The sequence below is a fragment of the Sceloporus undulatus genome, chromosome 3 (genome assembly GCF_019175285.1).
Source record: "Sceloporus undulatus isolate JIND9_A2432 ecotype Alabama chromosome 3, SceUnd_v1.1, whole genome shotgun sequence".
Lineage (NCBI taxonomy): Eukaryota > Metazoa > Chordata > Lepidosauria > Squamata > Phrynosomatidae > Sceloporus > Sceloporus undulatus.
In genome coordinates this window covers 124,718,582-124,744,789 of record NC_056524.1, presented here as the reverse complement: position 1 = coordinate 124,744,789, position 26,208 = coordinate 124,718,582, and the positions used below count along the sequence as shown (strand labels likewise).

Below are 26,208 nucleotides of genomic sequence, written 5' to 3'. Positions count from 1 at the left end.
ATTCTGTGGTCAGTGTCTGGCAGATATTGACCACATAGTTGCACTGGAGGACCTAGAGATTCCCAGAGAGGTGTTCTCACAGGTAAAAACATGGTGTTTTTGTTATTTGCGGTTTTCCCACATTCACAGGGGTCCTGTGCCCCTAACCCCAGTGAATATGGAGGGACAAGTGTAGTGATTAAGAGATCTCCTGACTTCTACAATTTTTATTTAAACCTTCTTTCACAACTTCAGTTTTTTCTTTAAATCACCAATGGTTTTTGCATTGAAATGTGTAGTTTCGTAGTTCTTTCATATGCAAGACAAGTTTCACTTGCATTCTTAGTCTTCATAGTGTACCTCTTGGGGCTTCCCAGTTGTTCTAATCCCAGGATGCCTCCTTTTCCTGTGAAGCTAAATATTAGATATTTGTTAGAACAGCTTGGTGGTGAATAAAGCATCTGAGCAAAGCAGGTGGTAGAGAAACAGTGTAATTAAGCATCTTGGAGAAAATGAATAGTGACAAACACTAACATTCCATTTTAAAGCACAGAAAATGAAAGAAAGAAAGTAAAGAAGATGTGATAGTCTGGTGCTAGTGACTAGTTCTAAACATGAATAAACTTACCATTGAACCATTGGGCACACAGGAAATCTATGCAAACCTTCACTCGTCCATTGTGATTTAAACACAGGTGCCATACTAGTCTCTCTAGAAAGACACTAGTTCATAACGAGTAAGTGAGGAAAAAAGAGTAAATGAGAAAAATGAGTAAATGAGAAAAAACTAGCAATATCACGTTTTGGTTATTTTTATGTAAGACAGGAGTGGGCCACTTCTCAGGTTGAGAAGGAGGAAGGGTTTTTCAAAAGCTTTATTTCTGAGTCGCATTGGGTCCCTTTCTGGGAGAAAGGTGGCATAGACCCGTTCCAGACGGGCATGAAATACGTGCTCTGCGCGTACTAGGGTTAAGAAGAGGCGTCACTTCCTGGCGTCCCTAACCCTAGTACGCGCAGAGCGCGCACAAAATAGCGGTGCCCATTCCACACGGAGGCCATGTTGACGTCGCGGATGCATAGCGTCTGGATGTCACGCGATGGAAGTGACGCCACGAGTGCGCAACTAGCACCTCGCGGCGCCACTTCCAGGGTGCAAAAAGAAGCGCCATTTTGGCGGTTCTTTTTAGCTACGCCCGGGAATTGCGCGGTTTGGCCACTGTGGTTCCCGGACGCAGAAACCGATGCCACCGGGAGACCACTGCTTTTAGGCGGTCTGTAATGCGCCATAAAAAGGAAAATACATAAATACATAAATAAACATTAAAACACATAGGGTATTTATCTCCATGCATGTAAAATAGGTTACATTGCATAAAATAGGTTACATTATTATTATTATTATTATTATTATTATTATTATGTTGTTGTTGTTGTTGTTGTTGTTGTTGTTGTTGTGTGCTGTCAAGTCTTTCTTTGCAAGTTTCGAAATAGAACTTTGGCTGATATTAATTAAAATTATTTTTCTTTTATATGGTTAAATTCATTTAAATTATCCCATTATTATAAATCTATCTGGAGTTCGTTCAGTGAGGTGCCATGTCCCAACCCGGAAGTCTGACTTTAATACAGTAATGACTGTCATATTGAATTGGGTATGGAGTGGGGATGGAAGCAAACTCCCGCGTATATCAAGGGCCCACTGCATTCTGATGTTCCAGTTGTGGCCCAGTTTTCTTCAATTAAAATTCATTCCCTTCTCGTCCATGCTACAGTTAAAGAGGATTAGATTTGGTTGTATAAAAGTGTTGCTTTGTCCCCAAACTCCAGCACACTTAGATTCACCCTGTGCACATTTAGTAAAACATGACAATTTTCATGATGTCTTGCTGTTTTATGTTGCCAGCGAGGAAAGATATTTGTTAAGACTTTGTTTTTTTCCGGGGCATTTGCATTCACATAGAACCAAGAGGTGATGTTGTGCTGTGTATTAATGGTGCTGCTCTGGTATGCAAAATTGTATTCACTATTAGTATATGTAAGCAGAAGACAGATGAATTCTCTAGGCGAGAAGTGGGGAAAGTGTGGCCTGTTGGTCACTTATGGTCCACAGGGCCCCTTCTGGAAGCATCTGGAATTCTTCTGAAGTCCTTGCAAAGCCCCTAGGCCCTGCATTTAAAAAAATTAGATGATTTCTCTGATGCTCAGATGGCCCAAAATAGCTCACATCAAATACAGCAGTTTTGCCCCCACAACACCCAGGACTACCACTGTTCATAAAGCTTCACCAAATACCAGCAGCTTGGCCAAAAGTCAACAGAAAGGGAAATCTGGCCACATGGGGAATACTGTTGTGACTCCCATGAGAAGGTACCTCCTTGAAGGTACCCTAGGTGAACTGCAATAGATCAGTAAGTGTTCCTTTCTCACTCCTAGTTATTGAATAATAACAAAAACAAAATGATTTCCCCCCCTCTAAACTGAGTTGCTGCAAAACAAGTGGTAACCAGGAATGAATGGGCCTACAGTGCCTGGGCTTTGAAACTCCCTGATGAGGGGTTCTAGACTGACTACCTCTCTGTTTGCCTTCTTCCAATAGGCAGACTTGTTCCTCAGATAGGCACATGGCATAGTTATATCTGTTTGGCTGCTCTTATTTCTCCTTATTGAATAGTTTTTTTAAAAAAAAATCTGTTTTCATGTATAATTGTATTTTTGTTTTCATTTGGATTTTATTTTTTTTGCCACCCTGATTGCTGGTTTTGTGAGAGAGGGAGGATATAAATGAAATAAATAAATTTAATCTAAGTTGCATTACAATTCTTTGTTTCCTGTCATTATTTTAAACCAATTTAAAGGGCTTTTAATGCTTTTATGATTACATTATTTTTGTATTATTATTCCCTTCCCTGTTTATCTGATTCCCATCTGAACAATACTGCTATTTTTCTAAAAGGGATAAAAAACAAAAAGTATTTCCACAAAATCATTTGTGTTTGGCTTCTGAAATGTGGGATTTGAGTCACCAGCAAGATGCCCCAATTGCAGATGTTCCAGCTGTACAAGATGGGCTCAAATGTGTAGAGTACAGAGATTACAGGGAATAATTGTTTTGGAATAAGTGTTCTGGATTGTGTCCAGGATTGGCCTTCCTTGCATGGAAGATCTAGAGATCCAGAAGAAGATCTTCTTTGAATGAAGCAAATCTATTGGCAGGTAATTTTTGTTATTTCCATCTTCTCCCATCGTCTCCTCCCATGCTGCTCTCTTGAACCTCTGGAGCAGCATTTGGAGAACAGAGGGCAGGATTGAAGGAGACCTGGCAAAAATGTCTGCTCCCCTTTTCTCCATCAGTGGGTCATTTTGGCAGAGTTCAACAAGCATTGTGGATCAGAGCTCTGGTCATTGATCACTGAACCATATAAAGGAGCCTTGTAGCACCTATGAGACTAACAAGGAAACAGACATTTTCAGCATAGGTTTTTGTGGATTCCAGTCCACAAAACTGGAGTCCACATCAACTTTTGCTAGAAACATTTTTTCTCATTCTGAAAGTTGTTTCAGGATTCCTTTATATCTTTCTATGGTGAAACAGACTAAAACAGCTATGTCTTTGAATACTACCTAATGACATAGGTGGACATTTCATTTCATAGGATGCTATAGGATGATTTTTAAACATTTGGTCACCTGGAGTGAGGAAGTTGCATTCTATTTTAGTTAATTTGTACTACTGTAATAAATTTTTACTTAAGGACAGCAACATTAGCAGGATATAGCTCACGCATGGTGCTTGGTGCAGTTACAAAGTATCAGAACAAAAATCAATAAAAATCAGTATTATGATTGTCAGTGAATATAATGGCACGTTTGAGTATGCTGTGAGAAGGATAAAATTTTAAAATCACTGAAAAGCAAACAGAAAGATTATTAAACTGCTTTTTAAAAAATGCAGACAGATCTCTCTCTCTAAGACTGAAAGTCTTTGTGCTCAGATTAGTGAGTAAAGCTTGTTTTTGGAGCCAGAGGCCAATTGGTATTAATTATTCTGATTGTTTGTTGACTGGAGAAGAAAACCAAAATGATTTAGGAAATGATTGGAATATAAATCAAAAGGCAGCACAAGACTTTATAAAAAGATAACAAGAAAGAAAAAAAAGAGAAAGAAAGAAAGAAAGAAAGAAAGGGAAAAGAGAGAAAATCTTCCAGGTAGGTCACTGAAGAATATTAATTCTCATAATGACAAAACTACAGTAGATTGATGATGAAGCAAAACAGTGTTTCGATGCCTGGGGCTGATGGCTTTGTAAGAAAGAAGTTAAGTTGTACCAGACAGACAGTCTCACCCTCTCCTTCTCCCTTTCTTGAAATGCATTTCATACAGATGCAAGCACACTCACGCTGTCAGCCTTAAGCTTTACCTTACTTCTGTATTTCAGTGTTTTAAGTGTAATTTCTGTGGAAATACATTATGTTGAAGAATCACATTGTAGCAAATATGGTACTGTTCAACTTTTGCTTGAAAAAGCCACTTGGGAAGAGTACACTTTTGAATGGACAAAGAAGAAAGTACTTAATCCTTTTCTTGTCTGCTCTTCTCATGTCATATGGTTGTGCATTTTGGGACTAGGATGAAATGTTTCTCTCCCCAGTTTCTTGTTTGTTTGTTTGTTCTATTGAATCTCTTCTCAAATGGTAAACAAAAATTCCCTTTGTCTAGATTTAAACATATCGGTATATAATTTAATTTATTTTTTAAAAAATTAGCCCATTTATACACTTTTCTTCCATGACAGAACTTGAGTCAGCAAATGTCAGGGCTCCCCAGTGGTCTCCTGTAGAGGCATAGATTACACCTTTGGCAGTTGTTGCTACACACCTTCAGGCCCCATACTATTGGAATTGTGTGCCATTAGTAAGATATGAATTATATCTTCTGTACTGAGCAGAACGTAGTTTCACTCTGAAAGAGTATTGCTTGCTCAAACATGTCCTTTTTAGACATTTTGTGGTGTTCAATAACTCATTTGTAGATTCCAAAGCTTGGTGCAAAGCGATGCAACTGGGTCTTTTGAAAAAAGCCAGTTAAGTAAAATAATAAATCAGAGACCTTTGGTCAGATATGAACCTTGCATAGGAGATAATGTTTCTTAGATATTAATTTGCTCTCACCACACCTTCTTCCTAGAGAACAAATCCTTTCAAATAATTGAGGACCTGCTTCTGCTGTTCCTGAATTTACAGAGTGTTCAGGAAGTTAGTAATGATATACAAAGCCTTAAATGTCTTGGGGCCTCAATATCGAAAGGTATGCCATAACCTATATTTCTATGCCCAATCATAAATATTTTCTTTGTCCCATCACTGGGAGAAGTAAATTATACAGAGCCCTTGAGGTGGGCTTACTCTTAGATGTATAGCTGGCTCTGAATTGCCCTTATTTCAGTCTAAAGTTAAAGCCTGGCTTCTCACCCAGGAACCTAGTGAGACCACAGCTTGATCTGTCAGATGGATTTCTCAGATTGCCAGGTTTATTTTGTTCGAGTTTAATTGTTTACTTTGTTTTTGATTGCTTTTTTGATTGTTTTTAAGAGACTTCATTGACTGTACCCCAGGCTGACTGCTGCTGAGGTTAGATGTCAAGGAATAAAGTGCAAAGGCAAGTTTACAGTTGAACATTTAAAAAACCAAATATTGTCCGCAGATCATTTACATAAGTTTAACGTAGACAGTGAAGCCATTGAAATAGCTCAAGATTTTCCATACCTTGGCTCAGTCATTAACCAGAATGGAGACTGCAGTCAAGAAATCAGAAGAAGGCTAGGACTTTGAAGAGCAGCTATGAAAGAACTAGAGAAGATCCTGAAGTGTCAAGATGTGTCATTGAATTCTAAAGTTAGGATTGCCCATGCCATCATCTTTCCCATTTCTATGTATGGTTGTGAAAGCTGGACAGTGAAGAAAGCTGATGGGAAGAGCATCTCCTTATTTGAATGTGGTTTTGGGAAGAATTCTACAGATACTGTGGACTGCTAAAAATAATAAATTAGTCCTAGAGTAAGTCAAGCCTCAGCTCTCCCTAGAAGCCAAAGACTAAACTGTTGTACTTTGGACATATCATAAGAAGACATGACTCCCCAGGAAAGACTTTTTAACTAGAAATGACAAGAAATTCAATTCCAGTTTTTAAAAATGTGGTAAATCTGATTCCCCCCCCCCCCCCAATGAGGCTACATGCTTTGCTTTAAATTCTCCTTCCTCAGACTCACCTAATTTTTAATGTTTGGAGGCTGCGTTTAGTCTGGGATGGTCCAGGTGCCATGAGTGGTGTGTGCCATGGAAAGCCCATTGGCCATGTGTCACTCATCCCCATTTGAAATGAAGGGATGAAACCATGGTTAGAAACTAGTTTCTAAATGCTAGTTAATGCTGTCCATCATCAGCACATTCACAGACATCATAAAGATATACCACAAGGAAAGTGCAGCGAAGAGGTGAAAAAGTGGGAAGGAATATGCGGTCAGAAGAGTTCTTGTAAACCCGTCACATGCTCTTGAGCATCATGGTTAGGAGATATTGCTAGCATGGTATCTGCATTGGGTAAAAAATTAAACCAGTCGTCGCAAAACATAAAACGCAAACCTTCCCCCAATTTCCCAGCCCCTTCAGTAGCTGACTGCATGTCTGAGAGTCTTGTTCAAACAGTAAATTAATTTAGGTTACAAAGCGCCACACCTAGGCTTCATGCACGCTGAAACTTTAGAAAAATGCATGTTATCTGAGCAGACTTCTGCTCGGTACCATGGTGCCGGTTTTGCAGAAGTCGGGGAAAGTGATTATGTTCTTGTCAGTTTCAGTCCTCTGGGGGATATTGAGGAGAGGAGAGAGAATCTGGGCATATTTTCGTTATTTGTACTTAGAGGATCCCTGTAGCGAAGCCAGTAATAACTGTATAGCAGCATACATGGACAGGCAGTGTTAATGACATATTTTTTTAAAAGATAAGAGGCATATATAAACATTTCTTTCTAAGAACATGGAAAGGAAGCCAGAAGAGATCAGTAATTTTCAACAATTTAAGATACATGCATATATAAATATTTTCAGTTCTCCAGATTTTAAATTTTTTTTTTTGAGAAACATGCGTTCTTTCAGAGCTTGTAACCCAATTTTAATGGTTTTGATGATTTAACGATTGTACTGTGTTGAACTTCACTAGTCTTGCTGCAGGGTGTGTTTTCTGTCAACATTTGATATGGGCAAATTCACTTATTTGTCACTGCTTTGATACACTAGAAAATGCTTATAGTTGCAATAAAAATGTTTTGTTACAGAATGATTCCCCCCCCCCCTTTCTCCCTGATTTTCTGTCATACTTTAGCAGAGACAGGAGGTAACTGCTATCCTCTTAAAGCATTATCAAGCATGAAGAAGGAGTCTTCTTCCACACCCATTTGTGCACTTAATATTTTAAAGTTTGGAGTATCTTTGTACAACAAAAGCATAGTATATTTTAAGGGTGCTCTATAATCCCTGTTTTACAGGCATGTTCTGCTATAATAGCATATGAGGAAACAGGCACCTTGTACTGCTGAGTGGAAACCTTTAGGTCCCCCTTCCATAAAATTCTTTGGTCATGCTGTTACCTGGAATGGGGAAGAAGTGTTTAAACTAGTTTCTTGTTGTGACCTTGCTGTGGTTTTTATAACCAAGGAAGATTTGTAATTATTACATGGATGCAGAAGGGACAGAAGAAGTATCTGGATAAAATGGCTTATTCCTAATTCAACAAAATATGGTTTGTTGGACCAGAAATATGACTACTGAATTATCATAACTTGAATTTGGCCTTACTTAGAGAGGGACTTATTTATCCTTTATTTAAAAAAATATATTTTTATTAATTTTACATTATACATAAAATAAAAATAAGGAACAAAGCTCATATTAAATATTTACATTTAGTTGTTATATCAATTTCCATTTGACTTCCACTTGTAAAGTTCTATTGTACAAATTTCTTACTGTTATCTTAGCTTTTCCATTTTCCATTTCTGGTCACACCCTATTTTAGCTTTCTTGCATCTAAATTGTTCTGTGACTAAACATTTCTTTGTTCCTCTAGTTTTTTCAATAAATCCATAAGGACCCACCTTCTGTATCTCTCTAGTGCAATTTTATTGATTTTAACTTAGCTTTCTGTTAATTCACCTTTATTATATTGGTGAAGGTTTTTTTTATTAATCATCACTGTTACAAGTAAATTTCTTTCAATTTTTCTAAGTTAGTCATTTTAACCATTCCTTTCTTATCCCCAAATATCTTCCCAGTAATGAAAGATTGGGGACCATTCTCTTTCAAATCTTCCCAATGATTTATTATTAATAATATATGTTAATCTATCAATTTCTCTTAATTAATTTTAATACCCAATTTTCTATTAATGGTAGTTCTTCGCTTTTCCATTTTTTAGCCAACCTCAGTCTGGCCGCCATTATCAACAATGACATGAGAGTAAATATAAAAAGCCTAGAACAGTCAATAGTCCCTAGCATTGCCAGGCTCAAAACAGCTAGAATCAATCAAGTCAATAATAACCATCCAACATCAAAGAACAATAAGCCGTTAAATTAGCTCAACAGACGGCCAACTTGAGAAGTTGCCTTCAAGTCCATCATAATGGCTAATATGAATGATGTCAATAATCAATAAAATACAATAAGATACAATATAGTAACAGGTTACTTGGAAATTGTGAAATCAATCAATCAATCCGCTACAATCCCTCTTGTTGTTTGAAATAAGCTAGGGTTGTTGCAAAAGAGAAGAAAAGAAGGTCAGTGCTCTTCATCTGCTATAAATGGTAAATTTAGCACCCAGGCTAATGGAAAGGCGAGCGGGAGCAGTTTTAGAGCTCCTACCGCTGCCAGACACTCCTCCTGACTGCTGGGCTGATGGAAAGCCGGGTGGGAGCAGTCTTAAAGCCAGACTCATTTTCTTTATTATTTTTTGTATGTTATCCATTCCTGTTTGGTGATTCATATTCCAAAAACTGCCTCTTGAGTCGATTTCCAGGTGGGAATTTTAGAATAAAATTTCTTCTTTATCTGTAGCAATATTTTCAATAGAGCTTCCCTGATTGGATGATTATATAAATCTTTATTAGCTGTAGTTTTATTATACCATAAATAGGCATGTCAATCATATCTTAAATCTGATCCTTCTAGATTCAGTATATCTTTGTTATCTAGTTCTATCCAATTCTGTATCCATATCAAGCTACAAGCTACAGTTTCAGGCCTGGTAGTTCATAGCCCCCTCTTTCTTACTATCCTTCAAAATTTCCCATTTGATTCTTGGCTTGTTGCCTTTCCAGATTAACTTTCTTAGTTCTATGGCGGGATACAGACCGCCCCTTTGGGGCAGCCTGCACCGCCCCTTTCCCCGACGGATTGGGGGACTTTATACTTTTTTTAAACAGTTTCAAACTCTGGATGCTTGAATCCATGTTTAAAAAATCCGTGTATAAGAAGGGCCAACTGTAGGATCTGGATAAAATGGCTTGTTCCTGATTCAACAAAACGTAGGACCAGAAATATGACTGCTGAATTATCACAACTTGAACTTGGTCTTATTTAGAGATGGATTTACTTATTCTTTTAATCATGGGATCATAGAATCGTAGAGTTGGAAGAGACCGCAAAGGCCATCCTGTCCAACCCCCTGCCATGCAGGAAATCCAAATCAAAGCATTCCCGACAGTTGGCAATCCAGCCTCTGTTTAAAAACCTCTAAGGAAGGAGACTCCACTACACTCCGAGGGAGTGTGTTCCACTCTGGAACAGCTCTTACTGTCAGGAAGTTCCTCCTAATGTTGAGGTGGAATCTCTTTTCCTGTAGCTTGCATCCATTGCTCCAGGTATTAGTCTCTTAAGCTCTTTGGCACTCAAGTTTTAAATGTTAGTTTTCCTTGGACTCTTTCACAAGGGAGCCTGAGGCCCAATACAGACAGGCCAAAATAAAGCTGCTTCGGGTCTCTTTGGAGGTATGCTGTTTAAATGATGCATGGGTCCTAAAAGTCTGGAAGTTGCGCCAAAGCCACACTCCAATCCTAAGCACTTGAGCGCAGCTTTGGCGCAGCTTCCAGACTCTTAGGACCCATGCATCATTTAAACAGCATACCTCCAAAGAAACCCAAAGCAGCTTTATTTTGGCCTGTCTGTATCAGGCCTGAATATCCTTTTTGATATTGGTGGGTAAATTATTGGACAGATTGGTGTATACAGTAGTCTTGAGGTAAGACCTCATCCCTTCTTGGCTCTGTGAGGACTGAGGACTAAGGCAGTAAAAGCCAGGTAATAACATTTCTGTCAAGGGTGTTTCTCACTGTTTGGAAGAAAAGGTTTGAACATCCACTCCAGAATGTCAACAAACACCTGCATAAGCAAGAGTGGATATGGAGCCACCTGAGCACATTCTGATTCATGCAATTAAAGCAGTTTACAGACTTGGTATGAAAAGAATATCACACACTGAGGTTTGATGTCTCTTTCATGGAGAACAAAAGACTTTCGATTCTTTCACTTCAAGTTTGGCCTAACCATTGTATAGAGAGGGAGGTTTAATGAATCATTGTTTAACTTAGATACTGCCAAGTATTTGACTGTAACATAGTCCCAAATATGTACATAGCACTTTGCTGACAGACTCTTATTTAGCTATGATTAATTGGCATTGGATAGTTGTTTAATTACTTCAGAAGAAATCTTAAGTACAGTGTGTGCATTTTGATTAAGTTATTTAATGCAATAACATCTACAGAACTCTAGAAGTAGAGTATCTCTCATGGAAACTAATGTATATTGTGCAAAAGTAGTGAGAATTTGAAGAACTCTAAAGATTATATATCTTTAGCAGCAATCATTGTTTCCTCTGAAAATATGTCTTGGTATGAATCTAGGAAATTTTCTTTTCTTTTTGTAAGCAACAGAGATTAGGATGTTTTTCTTAAAAAACAACAACAGTACACAAACAAACCTGTAGCATAGTGAAGAAATAAGAAGGATTTTAGTTTTAAAACATATTATTAGCCCTTATGGCTCTACAATACGTACTCTTGTTTGCATCACAAGTAATGTTCTTTTCTGAACTCTTTTGGTAAAGAGACAGAATAAAGAACATGTTGTTGGGAAATAAGTGACATGGGGCCAAAACACACTGCAGAAATAATCCAATTTGCGACTGCTTTAACTACAGTTCCCAGAATTTCCTAGCATTGAGGCAGGGCAGTTAAAGTGGTCTCAAACTGGATCATTTCTGCAGTGTGTTTTGGCCCATGATGGCCTTTGTAAACAGCTGTTTGTTTTCCCCTGCTTCACTTACACGGCAAAATACACACTCCACATTGTGAGTGACGTATCTGCATTTAATTTGTCAGGTTGTCTTGTCATGAAAATGGCAAGAATAATGAATAGGAGATGGCTCTCTTGTTTTTGTAATTTCAGGGATCCCCAACCATTGAAATTGCATGTGTTCTTTAAGTGTGCCACAAGCTGTGAACTAATACTAGAATGTGATCACTTTCTGGGCCATTACATATATTTCTGTTGAATGTAACAAACTCTCATCATGATGTAATTTCATCTGGTTCGTACAGTTTGTGACAGATACACTTTTATCCACCTTTCCTTGAAAGAACTCAGTGACTGTGTGAGGAGGTTGCAGCGCTCTATGAAGCAAAGGTTGGGATGAGCAAAGGTGACTGTCTTAGTTTTACACAGTGAGCTTCTTTGGTCCAAGTTCAACCTTGTTAGCTAAATGTCAGTGACTTTATGGTGTGATGCAGGTATTTCATTCTTTAGTGTAACACAGACATAGGCAGTGTGGAGATATTGATGCTTCAATACTACTACTACTACTACTACTAATATGCTTCCCTCCCACAACATTTCAGCATTCTAACAGATATTGGTTATCTGACATATGCACTGCAACCCAATGAAGAGTCTCTTCAGATGGGCAAAGGGGGGAGATCCTCCATATTGATGATTGATATAGTCAAATGACTTGTGGCTAAAATAAGAAATGGGGCATTCATTTGTGCATGCAGTAAAGTCCTGTTAGCCTGTTCCTGATGTTCTTTGGTGTTTTCAACACGGTCTTCATTATTTCCTTTGTGTTTATTCATAAATATAAATAAATAAATTTACAAAATGTTCACTTCAGGTCTTTGAGTGAAATCATTTGGATGTTCATTACCTTTCTCTAGAACATAGTTTTCCAAGAGGTGTAACACTGAATCCCTGCTGGTTTCATCTTCTTAATTGTATTTATGTACTGATTCTTTCCCTGTGCTTCCACTGTGCTGTTATCCAAAATTAACATTTGAATTAGTAAGATTAAAAGATCCTTTGAGTGGTTGGATTTTTTTCTTTTCTTACAGAGCATCATATTAGTTTTTTTAAAGTTGGATTTTGTCTATTTCCTTTTTTAAACTTGTTCTCCCCATCTTTCATTAAATGCTTTTTTTTAAGAACACCACATTACTTAATGGGATATCACAAGCCATGAACCAAAGCTACAGTTTGTTGGAGTTGATTATCAACCTGGTTACCCATGAGAACTAAGTAGTTATTTTAAAATGGAATATTGCATACAAATAATCTATGTGGTGGAATAATTAGTGTAGTTGTTGACTAGTTTGATACCAGCTTGGCTCTGGACTGAAATTATATTATTCTGGTATTTGATAGCAGTTATCTCTTCATTGTTGTTTTGCACCTTCAAGTCGTTTCTGACTTACGGCGATCTTAAGGTGAACCTACTGTGGGGTTTTCATAGCACAGTGTGCCCTTCCCTTATGTGGGGGATCCGCCCCCCCCCACATAAGGGAAAAACGTGTTGGCTGGAGCCCCATTAAAAGTAATGGGGGTTGTGCTTGCAGCGCGGGATGTGCCCTGGGCACACGCCCCATTACTTCTTCCGGGCATGCCAAGGTTTCTTCCGACGCAGGCTTCCAGCACATGCTGGAAGCCGTGTATGGTGTGCCCACATATAACGCGGGTGTACTGCATATTTCTTCAGAGGGGATTTGCCATTGCTATTCTCTGAGGCTGAGACAGTGTGACTTGCCCAAAGTCTCCCAGCAGGATTCAAACCCTGTTCTCAACCATTGCACTACACTGCCTTTCATTATAATTTTAGACATGACTTTATGCAACACTCTTGTGAATTTTGATGGGGATTAGAAAGCCAAAACACAGTTTTTACTGTGGTTATCTCATAAACCTTATTTATTCCAATTGTTGACAAACTTTATGGAGAGGGTTGCACTACATGCCTCTAAAGTACTTTTAACAAAAATTCCTCTTCAAAAACTCCTTAAGTAACCTTTTGGAGAATAAGCTGGGAACTTGTGAGAAACTGAGAGACAAAGCCAAAGATGCTCTCAGGATAGACTTCAAAGAGCAAAATTACTTTGTGACATTGTTTGTGAATGATTTCATTACTTAGTTGTGTCTACCCTCCAGTGCCCTAGGCCCTGTATCCAAATTACAAAGTGAAACTGAATTCCCAAGTAGTTGAGAGTAACCACCGTTGGCTTCTGCAATTTAAGTGAGCAACTATGATTCATTGATGTGATGCAAAGCTTTTCCAGAGTTCATGACATTTCAGCATATTCATATTGTGTGGGATCCTATATAGCTTAGAGAAGTTGGTCTGAATCCAAAGAACTACACAACTGGGAGGTCTAAATAATAACATCCTATGCCGCATGGCAAAGTTCATTTGGAATCATGGGAACATTTTGAAAAGTTTGCTGTGTTACAACACAGTTATTTATGCTGACATAGTGTCCCACGGGTCAAGACAGAGCAGGTGGGTTACTGTCCAGGGCTTTCTCATTAGAACATGTTTTGTATGTCTTTAAAATATTTTCGCTGGCACCCATTTGGTTTTTGGCATAGTTCAGGATGCTAGCTCTGTCCTATTAAACATTCTGTGGCTTCAAAAACTAGAAAGGACTTGATCCACCATTCAGCAATCCATTCAGTGGGTTTACTGAAGTTAGTATTAACCATCAGGATTCCAGATTTTTTGTTGTTGTTGTAGTTGTTGTTGTTGTTCAAGTCATTTCTGACTTATGATGACCCTAATTTTAATTTTTTAAAATTAAAATTGACTTAAGTTCAGCATGAACCTTCTTCAGATTTAAGTTATTAATTAAGTTAATAATTACTGAATTGAGCCACAGTTCTAAGTTGGTTCTTTACTCACAGCTGAGTTCTCCTGGCATTTTGCAGCACTCTTATTTACTTTTTTCTGGTCCTCAGAGGTGGGAAACTACAATATCCACACCAAAAGTAGCAAGGGCAGCTTGCATTTAGATGGCCCTCCTGTGTTTCACACAGGATGCTGCATAAGGCTCATAATCTGTCCCAGGAAACTGGGTTTTAAAACTCTTGACCTTTGGGATTTCACTGGGGTCGATGTGACAGTCACTATGGTAAGGAAAGTGGAAGTGTAACAAGATGATAAAGATGGGAGAAAGAGAAAGCAAGAAAATATTTCTTTGTGGTGGGTGGGTGGCTGAGAAATGGACTTCCCAAAAATTCATGCAGCAATTTTCCTTCTCTCCAAAGCTCAAAACAGGGAACAGGTGGGAAGAGGGGTAAAATAAGGAATGGTACCAATTCGCCCATAATAGTTTTAATATCTCAGTGTGAGGTTACTTTAAACACCAGTTTAATACTAGCTTAATTATTTAAAATGTCTCTCTTTCAGTGCAAATGCAATTGAAATAGACATTTTAATTGGAAATATTGACTCTTTCCCACTAACTTGCCCTTCTCTGAATCCACATATTAAATACCTTCTCTGGTTTGTGTGTCTTGTGGTACAAAGGAGAGATCCTGCAGTTTCCTATCTTTTAAACCCCTACCCATGTTCTGATTTTGTGGAAGTGCAAATTTTCTCATTTTCAAACCGCTTTCTTCTGAGCCCAGACAGCAGTCTTGTGGTACAAATTAGCTTTGGGATATTTGTGATGTGGGCTTTTTGAAAATTTTAATTTGGATTTTATTTATTTTATTTTATTCCCAAATTTTCATTTGGAATTTATTTCAAATTGTCGAGAAATCCAATTTAGCATGTTTATATGACTTGGAACGTTTTCTTTAATAGCTCTGTAATCTTACATGCTACATAAAAAAACTGGGACAATATTTTGAAAAGAAAAAAAAGGAATTGGATAAGGAGCTGTTCAGTAAAAGGCACAGTGTGTTTCAAATTGTTATTTATTATTACAGTTGGCCCTCCATATCTATGGATTCTGCATCCATGCATTCAACCATTCACGGCTTGAATGAATGTGTGTAGGTATATGTATGTTCCAAAAGCAAAACTTGATTTTGCCATTTTATATAAGGAGTACCGTTTTACTACACCATTGTATATAATTGGACTTGAGCATCCATGTATTTTGATATCCACAGGAGGTCTTGGACCCAAACCCTAGGGCCTAGCAGATACCAAGGGCTCACTGTAGTTGAATAATCAGTGTGCATGGTAGTTCTCAACCTTTCATCCTCTAGATGTTTTGGACTTCAGTTCCCAGAAGCCCCAGCAAGAGAGATCAGTAAGTCAGAGCTTCCTGAATGGAAACAGAGGAAAGGAAGCCAAATGGAGGTAGGGAGTAAAGAGAGAGAATGTGCAGTTCTCTCAGCTGAGTAAATTTGAGAGTAGCTGCCATCTACTGTTGGAGTCTTGTGGGAGATTCAAAGCTGAACTTAGAGATTTATTTTTACTGGAATATTTAATAATATTTAAGACCTATGTTCTAAATAACATCCATTTCTGTTACATTATTTAGATTAGGAGAACAAAAACCCAGGACAATATTCTTTAAAAAAAAAAGAGTTGGTAATTCTAAAAGTGGGACAACTGTTTTAGTGCTAATTTTCTCATCCTACATCACTGACAGAAACATGTCTTCAATTGAGTATTAATATTTAAAACTGACATTGCAGAAGTGACTGAGTAAACTTAATCCTGCACTAACTGATACTTCACTTTCTCTGTTTAATAGAAACATTTAAAAAAAATGGGTGTGATGCTATCCAGTGCAAGGTAGAAGTATGCACTTGTAAGGTGGAGGTATAAATAAAATGGTGCACCATGTTCAACTTACCCAGCCATTCTTACTGAAGAACATAAATCATTTAGCACATGAAAAATGCTAAACTATTCTAAACTAGTCTACAGACTGTCTGGTTTAGGCTACAGTTTTCAAGCTGCTGATTTTGGGACCAGGACCAAACTTTAGGCTCATCTCTCATGGCAGAAATTCTGAGCAGAGATTAACTAGTGGGATTTCCTTGAAGTTGTTGTCATCTAGCCATGTTGTGCACCCTCTGATTCAGTGTTTATCGTAGCAAGTGCTTCAAAAGGTGGTTGAGGGAAAATTTAAGCTATCTTTGTAGAGTATTCCACTGTGTAAGTGCTAGAGCTAAACGGTAATGCCTTCCTATAAAGCCAGTGTATAAACCCCTAGATCAGGGGTAGGCAACCTGCGGCCCGCGGGCCGGATGCGGCCCGGCGAGGCCTTGGGACCGGCCCCAGCCCGGTCCTGCCGCCGATTGCCGCCGGGGCCTTTGGCATCTTGCGCAAGGGGCATGGTGGGGCAATTGTCTATAGAAGCCTCAGAAACATGCATTTATCTTAACATTTTTTAAAAAATCAGCAAATTTTTTTCGAGTGTCTTCACTTTTTTATTAAAAAAGTGCCCTCCATTTGAAAATTTTGTCCTACATTTGTCCTGGCTTATTTATTTATTTAATTTTTAAATTTTATTTATTTATTTATTTATTTGGCTTCGGCCCCCCAGTTGTCTGAGGGACAGCAACCCGGCCCCCGGCTCAAAAGGGTTGCCTACCCCTGCCCTAGATTCTGCACTGAGCTGCAGCCAACCCCACTCTACTGAAATATGGCACTGCATCATCAATCAGAAGTAGGAGAAAAAACATTTCTGTTTTTTTCTGAATTTAATTCTAAATCAAAACAAGGTGTGCTGTGTTTTTACCTCATATTTAAAAGGAGAATTCTGTTTCCCAGAGAATTCTGGAAATGTGATTCTCCTTTAAAAGAAGATGTGCATTGCTCATGCACAAGCATGTAAGTGCTTTATTATTATTATTATTTATTTGGCTGCCATGTCAACAATATATGGAGCAGTGAGAGCTTTACCGGACAGAAAAAATGGCTTTAAGTACATGTGTGGGCCACGGGTTGCATTGAAGTTATAACTTAAGAAAGAAGTGAAGCTGCTTCACTGATAACAGATTAGTACAACGTATACACATGAGCTAAAGATCAGCATTGTTTGATGGATTTGTTGCATCAGCAAGATGTTAACAGATAAATATTTTCAAAATACATTACCTTCAGTGATTTATAACATGAACACTGTGTTGTCTTTTATCTGTTGAAATCTGAAAGTCTTTAGAATTACCAGAGCCTATATCCCTGTACTTGGTTCCATGTTGCTTATGTTTATCTCATAATAAAGGCAGGCGTAAAGCTTTTTCTGTTTTTCTGCTCTTATTCAAGAGAGAATCAAGAAATGTAACCTTCTGTAATACAGTGATTAGCAGTTTATTTTATGGGGCAACACTTATTTAACAAAACCTTAAATTTTAGCTGGAAATAGTAGTTACAGGTTGAGTCTCCCTTATCTGGAATTCTGAAGTCCAAATTCCAAAATATTCCAAAATCTAAAAGTGTCCACATGGGTGGCTGAGACAGTGACACCTTTGCTTTCACTGTATACAAACTGTTTCTTATACAAAATTATTTAAAATTATTATTATCTTCAGGCCATGTGTATGTATATAGTGTATATGAAAGACATGAATTTTATGCTTAAACTTGGGCCCATCTCCAAGACATCTTATTACGTATATGCAGATTTCCTCAAAATGGAAAAACTCTCAAATCCAAAACACTTCTGGTCCCAAGGACATCAGATGAGGGAGACTCAGCCTATACTTTTGTTTTATAGCACTGAATTGTTATGCTGATTTATAATTACTATAGCTTAAATTGAATGTGTGGGCCTGCACACACCACAGAATTCCCTTCTCTTATTGCCAAAACTGGTTTTCCTAGCCCTTCATAGTAGGGTTTTGAGGTCCAATGTTAAGGGGTTGCAGTGGAAAGGGGAGATTCTTCCCTTCCATTTGTTACGGAATTTACTGAAACCGTTGTTGGAGATGAGGGCCCTTGTGGGCCTTAAAAACAGTGGTGGTGGGCCACATTCAGCTTTGGCTATATTTTATAAATTTTATGCACGCTTCATTGGGAAGAAACCCAGCCAAACAGAATAAGGCTGACTTCCAAATAAATATGTCTTGGTTTACATTGCATGTTTCTTTTTCTTTCCTTCTAAATTGGGAAACAAAACCACAGCAATGATAAAATCTTAACTTTGCACATCATGCTGCTGCTTTTTCTTTTAACAGGAAGAATTCTAAATCGTTTCTCCAAAGATATTGGCCACCTGGATGACTTGCTTCCATTAACATTTCTGGACTTTGTACAGGTAATCACAAATTGGTAGAAACTGATGTTATATTGAGCTTTTGGGATTGAAGAACTGATGGTGCATGTTTTGCTATTTTAATGGCATCTCCTCTGGATTTATTGAAAGGAGTTGTTTAAAAAGGGTGTAGTCAACAACAGGGAGTGTGGTATATTCAGGATAAGGGGGAGGGAGGGAGAAATGAGTAATAAGTAGTGGGTAGGAGTGGCTCCCTGAAGCTTAACTTTATGTTGAAGTTTCAGAGCTTACACACTTGGTTAAATTGCACCTAGTTTGCCTTCGAGTCATTTGGCAAGCTTTCTGTAGTGTTATGAAATATGTCCACAGTAAAGAAACAATCAGCTCACATGAAAAGATAGCACTGATTAACCTAATTATGCATGTACTTCCTCAAAGAAGTCAATGTTTACCACACTGTTTTGGATTAAAACAGGTGTGGCTATTTACAAAGAAGAGATTAGCAATAATAGGGCTGAAAATAATAGTTGTAATGAGAACAAAAGGGAAAAGATGTTATAACTACAAAAAAGAGAGTTGTCTATTCACAAAAGATGTTAGTGTCAAGGAAGTGGTGACGGATTAGTATCCTTTTCAGGAAGCAATCTGGAAAACAAAAGCACAGAAATTTCATAGATTATTTAAGGGCATTTTGGAAGCAGGGGTTGTTCTCTCCTGATCTTCTGGGAGGTCCACAATGTTTCTACTTTAGCTGAGAAAGTAAGTCTTCCTTGTATGATACAGGAGTGAGTATACGCCTTTCAGATTACTGAAATAGTACTTGTGGGGACTACAAACCCCAGTATTGGCAGACAGGGTAGCCAGAGATTATGGGGATGGTAGTTCAGAAACCAATGTTTTCAAACATTGCTGCATCCTATCTGTCCCAAAATATGCCTGTCGATTTAAAACATCTCTCCAGTTAATATACAACTACCACTGTTACTACTACTTCCTCCTCCTCCTCTTCTTTTAATTGGTGCCCTGTGGAAATTGCTGTCACTATGGACGTTAAAAAAAAAGAATTTGTGTACTGCCTTTAGACAACAGAAATTTGCAGGATGGTGTGCAAAAAGGGTATTTAAAACACAGATTTATATCCCATGGTAGCTTTGCCTTAAAAGAGAGCTTTCCTGTTTGTACAAGATGTAGCACCCCCATTTTCATCAGACTTCCTTCTTCTTCCCTCCTTGTAAGTCGATAGAAGGATTGAAGGAATGGTCTGGAGGAGAGTGGGATGTGCAGTACATAGGGGAGGGCAAGTGTTCAACAAAGTGTTTTCCACTAAGGCAGATTCAAACCTTGGAAAAGTAGTAACTCTCTTCCCAGAACACGCTGCTCCCAGCCAGTATGGTAAATTGGTTGAGAGATTAAAGCCAGCAATGAGTTGTGTCCATAATAAACCATCAATTGACTCCAAAGACAGCAGCCTAAGACAGGATAACAAAATTCAGAGATAGGAAACATATAGATAAGTAGAACAATATTTGCCCAGCAACAAACTTGTTTCTGAGTAGATGCCAGGCAATGCTCATTTTCCACAATCAGTAGAAAAATGCCGCTAACCCATTCACTACCTGCTTTACTTTGGCCTTCAAAAGGTTGTCACAGTATATGACTATCTATGAGTTTTTATAAGCAGCAACCCTTTAAATTGTGAGTGGAAGCGATCCAGGAGGTGGGTCAGCGGGCCCCTTTGCCTGATCTGAATTAACTTCTGGATGTGTTGTGAATTGCACTGCTACTTTCTGAGCAGCCTTCAAAGGCTGCCATATCTACAGGCCATTCCAGGAGTCTATTTTTGAGGTGTCTGAACATAATTACTCTAACCAGTTTGACTCTGCCAGGAAGGATGGCACCAAGGGCACTAGCCTCAGTTTGTGCCTGGTTGGTGGAAGGAGCTCATTTTGTCCTCTAATAATGCTGCTTGATCTAGGACTGTAACCTACTCTTTGGGGGGAGGTTTTACTACACCTAGGATGGGTGGAAAATTACCTTCCTTGGAAGCTGGGCCACCCACCAAAAATATCTCTGTCTTGACAGAACTGAGTTTCAGCTCTGTTGGTCCTCATGGAGTCCATTACTGATCCCAGACACAGATTAGCATTTCTCCTGCCTCGCCTGAATCAGAGAGAGATATAGAGAACCAGAGCATTGTAGTGATGATACCTCACTCAATATCATTGAATGAGCCCATTCACTAGCTTCTTTTAGATACTAAAGACAATTTGAGATGAGTTGGCTCCTTGTGGGATGCTACAGCAGAAGTGTCACAGGATGAATTGTGTTGGAAGTGTCCATTGCCAACCCTCTGACACGTAATGTCATTCTTGTTGTCCAGTGTGCTCTTTGGGCTCAGGCTATGTTGGAGTTGGATGTTAAAGAGTGTGTAAAGTATGCACCCTTGCTGTGACTTCCTGTGTCAGTTCTATGTGCAAACATCAGATTCCTCACCAGAGGAAGATAGAAAATGTATCTTTTGATGGAAAGTGGACTTGAAAATGTATTCTTTTTACTTAGCATTCATTTACATTCATCCATCAATATTTATTAAGTTAACTGCAACTGAAGAAATGAGACACAGGTAGCTAGAAAGACAGATGTGGTTGTATGCATTTTGATGTAAATTTTCCAGAAATATTGAGACAGGGTGTTGCTGGAGATGTGTGATTTTGTGTTGCAATCTGTTAGTCATTAAAGGTTCACAAGGCTTTCCGCGGTTTGGGTCCTTAAAAATTACAAAAGACATGCAGTGATAAAAGTTGGGTTATGTTGGAAAAGAGAGTCAAGAGAGAAAGTATATATTTAATTTATGATTTTTATAACATTTTTAAAATAAAAAATGATGTAAATTTTAGAAAATCAGATTTTTTAAAAAAAATCAGTGTGTTTTTTTTTTAAAAGGGAAACACATTGATTTTTTAAAATCTATCCTTCTGCCAAGAAGTCAGGAGAAGTAAATGATAAGCTCTTCCTGTCTGCCCCTTGATAGAAGGAATGATGAAAGTAGACCAAAAGTCTAAGTCAAAAATGCATGGAATTGAATGATAACTTCCTAATTAAGTACTTTTCCTAGGAAGACAATATTAATGACTAGCCACTAGTTCTTACAAGTCAAGTAGTGTCAATCAGTGTCCATTTGTCCCTCCACATTTGCAACTTTGACTTTTTCAGTTTTGATTATTCATGGATTTTATTAATATGTTCTCTCTAGGAATATCTAGGTCCTCCAGTGCAACTCTCTACCAAAAATTGCACTGGAGGACCTAGAGATTCCCAGAGAGAATATTTTACTGGGCATTTGTAGCTCCTCCAGAGCAATTCTGTGGTCAGTGGCTGGCAGATGTTCACTACAGAGTTGCACTGGAGGACCTAGAGATTCCTAGAGAGCTGTTCTCTCAGGTAGGGGAGCACTATGCAGAGGGCAGTCTTGTAGGAGCAGGCAATGTACTTAAGACATTTGTTTTCTACCGTGGCTTCTTGGGAATTGTTTAAGTCAAGAATAGACTCTGCCCTTCCCATTATGGGTTCAGATGGTATCAGTCAAATCAGGCTCAGCAGACTAGAAGGAAAAAGGAGAGGTGAAAGTCCACACATGCTATTTATGCTAATCAAGCTTGTCACATTGAACTTAAAAATTGACAATCAAAATGGAAGACAGGCATTTAGCTGACATAGCTCCCCAGTGCTGAATGGTGAATGGACTGGCATGATCTTTCCACATTCAGTTTCCACCTGTACCATTTAGCATACAATATTGGCTAGTTGCTCACCTGGTCTAGTAACATTCAGTAACATGGATACATTCAGAAAGCAGATGAAATAGTTAATTGCATTCTGTGTTTCAAAATAATATTGTTTACTTAATTCTTTCAGTAATCTCTATTTCCTATTGCTTCTAAAGTGAAGAAAATTGATTCAGAAATCTATTGCGACTCATCTATCTCTATTCTTTTTCTTTTTGAAAAGGAAAACAAATCTTGACACTAGTAGATGGGACTCTGAAGTTTGCTGGTGATCCCCCCCTCCTCCACTTATGTGCAGGAAAGGTCTCTGCAGTCTGTAAGATTTTAAGGAAAGCAGTCTTTTTTTAATCTGTTTTATAAGCTCTCTTTCTATTCAAATGTCCCCCACCCCAACACAATACGTTAAGCTTTTAAACACAGAGGCATATTGAAACATACAAGAAAATCCCCCTGTGCAGAAAAATCTAAAGAACTGCTAGGCAGAATATATTTTGTTCAAATGTTTGGCTTGGACAGTTGTATAAATTTGATATGTCTGAACATGTGAATGCTTGTTGGGTACAGTTAGCTGTGCCATAGGTGTATCTAACAAGCATCTCACACAAGATTTACAACTTAGTAAGTTGTTAAAACAATTCTGGAAAACAGGTGTGTGTGCCAAGGGATATCTTTTGCTCTGTTAAGCAGGACAAAGCCTTGTTTTGTCTTCAGAACAATGTTAATTTTTTCCTGTCTTGCACAGGACTTATAGAGCTAATGTTCTGAAAAGTGGATGAAGTCTTTCCATTGATTTCAGTCAATCTGCTGTAAACATGATGAGGCCTGATTCCAGATCAGTCTTCCCAGTCTCTCCCTCATGATTAAGAAATTGGGAACTGTAGAAATTGGGTGTTGTGTACCCCATGCCCTCCTTTCTTTAGCCGACATTCCCTTGTCCAGTTTCTTAGATCACATCTGATAACTAGGAATCTTTTTCTACTGGTATTTACACCAGGCTAGGCCAATCCAGAGACCTTCATTCTGTTTGCTGGCCACTGGTTGATGCTGCAGAGAAGGCTCCTATTCCTTTCTGAGCCAGAAGAGGGCATTGAGTTGGCACAGGTAGCTCCTTAGGCTAAGTCCCATCCTTAGGTCATACAGTCACTCTTTCAAGTCTCCAAGGTCCCAGTGAATGAGGAGCATACCGTTGGCATGTATATATGTCTCATTCTAAGTATCTCAGTCTTACCATGCTGTCCAGATAATTTCAAATGTGTGGGAAAGTGCTATTTGTTGCCACTGTAGTACTAGGTTTTCCATTTGTTTATCCACTTCCTTATATTTCACCTTGGTTGTTTACTGGAGCACTGCTTCAGTTGAGGTATTTTCAGTGGAATTGTAAAATGTTGCTGGTTTATTTATGTCTGGAGAAACCCAGCTTTCTACAAAGGATAACTGTTATTGAATATGATAAAGATCTTTTGTCATTTGTTTTGTTTGCAGGTGTCTTTTATGAGACATCCTCTAATCCCTTCAGGAAGAAATATTTTCTCCCTTCTTAAAAAAGAGAAAGAAATCAGTATTAACTAAGTATAAAAGCCCTGAGCCTCTACCATTGTTGTTGATTCTTTGAGGGACATTTCCCAACAGTCATTGTTCAAATGGTTGTCAGGAGGAATCAAGTGAAACTCGATAAACAATGCAGTAACTGGTTCCTCTTACTTTGTCTGCAGAAGCTTTTCTTGAGAGGATTTGCATTGAAGAAGTGGTCCATTTTCCAAGTTGTTGGAGGGTCATTTAGAAGCATTCCATCTCCCCCCTCCCTTTACTAGCAGTAGCATATTTCAGTTCTGCACAAATAAACCTGACCTATCCATGCCTTGGGAGGCTTCAAGGCAAGTAAGGGATGAACACCCCTGCTCCATTAAATATGACAATGTTACTTTTAAACCTTCTAGATTTAGATGTGTGTGGTTTTAGACAACTTTAAAAGCCACATTTTAAAAAGCTCCAACAATACATTGCCGTGCTGTTTATTTGTATGATAATCAATATCATTAATCTAGCTAGTTTTATTTGGAGTAAAAAATATTATTTCATTAAGAGACTTCCTCCTCTTATTCTTTTCATTGGAATGGCCCCAAAGTTTTCTTAAGTATTTACCCTGTATTTGTTTACCTAGAGGTACATTCCACTGAGTTCAATGGGACTTACTCCTAGGTAAATATATACATCACTTTGATGAAAAAGATTGGATATGTGGACTCCTAGCTGTTTTCAAAATGATCATTTTGATTCTAAGTAGCCATTCTGAAAAATATTGTCTCATAAACTGGCTGAGTCCTTTATTTTCTTTCGTTTTTTCAGATATTACATGTTGCTAGGAAATGTATTTCCATAGTTATTTATGTATTTATTTATTGTGACATAGAAAGAATTTCATTTTTCCCATTATAGACTCCTCTGTCATTCAGTAGGCTTCTAGACCAGAGGAATTTTAAAGACGTTTGAAAATATTATCTTCATTACCTTTAATTTCTGAAGGTTTTTGCCTCTCTCAAATGTTGCATTTTTTAAATAAGCCCACCTCAAGACTTTGCTTTGTTTCTGGGGTGACATTGTGTGCTATCTGCAGCTGCCCTTGGAAAGGGCGGGGGGTAGGAAAAGAGACCAGTGATTTATTGAAGCAAGCTGAATTGAAAACCCCCTTTTTCCTCCCCAAAATCAACAGCTTGACTGAGTTTAAATAACTGACTTTTCATATCCTTTCATGGCACACAAAGACCTAATCCTGAGACTACTTGAGCCACCAATGTAGGCTATGGACGAGACCACCGCTGGAAATGTCACTCCCTTCTCACCGCACACAAAAACACATTGACTGCAGCTTTTATGAAGTGAAAATGCCGAAGAAAAGGAAAATGCAAGCAAGGTGGCCACAGTCGTTTCTTCAAAATAAAAATTTAAAAGGCTGCTGCATCTGGATATTAAGGACAAAAAGTGCCTGAGACGAAGACAATAGGTTGGGTCACTTGCTTTCATAAGTCCAAATGAGTGGAACTGCCTCTGTTTGTTTCAATACCACTGACCCTTATATTTTATTGTGTGGAAATGTCAGGGAAAGTGTGGTAGAAGACATTCGAGCATCTTTTAGTTTCACAATGACTTTGTCATTTCAAGTTTCCCAAGTGCTTCTGTCATCTGTTTTCACTCCTTCCATTGCCAAAGCAAACTTGCAATAGATTATTCATCCTAGACAATTAATACTAACAAATATCTCCACCATCAAAAAAATTATAACCAAAAAATTGTAATTTTATACTTTCTAATTTAAGGTCAAGAACAGAAAATCACTCTTGTGACATCCCAGCCTTCTATTAATTGGTATTATATTTATATGGGATTAGTAAGCATTAACTTCAAGTGTTCTCCACTTCCCATCTTGTTAGACTGAAACGTGGTCAAGAGAACTTTCTGTATTCGTGTGGGAAAAGTTGGGATGCATAGGTCACTTGGGAAACTGCTGTCAGATGAGCTAGCAAGGAGTAGCTGAATTTATTTTCATTTTACTTATTTATTCCATTCATATCCTGTCTTTCTTCCAAGACTGGAGCCTGAGGCAGTGCACAAGAAGATGGAGAAAGATACAGATAAAAACACAAAAGCTCCACAAAAATTATAATATTAGAGCATAAACAAATTATAATGCTAAAGACAATTAGATTAAAAGCTGTTAAAAGCAAAGAAATAACAACTACAAAGTTCAGCAATTAACTATTGTTTGGTTTGGATGACAGAACAAGCTCTTGGTTAGTCCCAGCTGCTGTCCATTAGAAAGAAACTGGGTTCATACTTTGCAGTATGAAGCTAGCAAATAATAGCCAAGCCATGGTTTGTCAGATAATATGAGAA

General features: G+C 38.2%; 1 protein-coding gene across 3 annotated transcripts in view; it reads left to right on the top strand.

Moving 5' to 3' along the window:
- ABCC4 (ATP binding cassette subfamily C member 4) overlaps positions 1 to 26,208 on the top strand; it is a 191,347-nt gene that overhangs the window by 88,933 nt on the left and 76,206 nt on the right. For all 3 annotated transcript variants that reach the window (XR_006103129.1, XM_042460587.1, XM_042460588.1), the window contains exon 20: positions 18,495 to 18,574. Coding sequence is in view for 2 of the 3 variants with exons in the window: in XM_042460587.1 (XP_042316521.1) it covers positions 18,495 to 18,574 (80 nt within the window). In the remaining variant the exon portion in view is untranslated. The remainder of the gene's footprint in view (positions 1 to 18,494; positions 18,575 to 26,208) is intronic.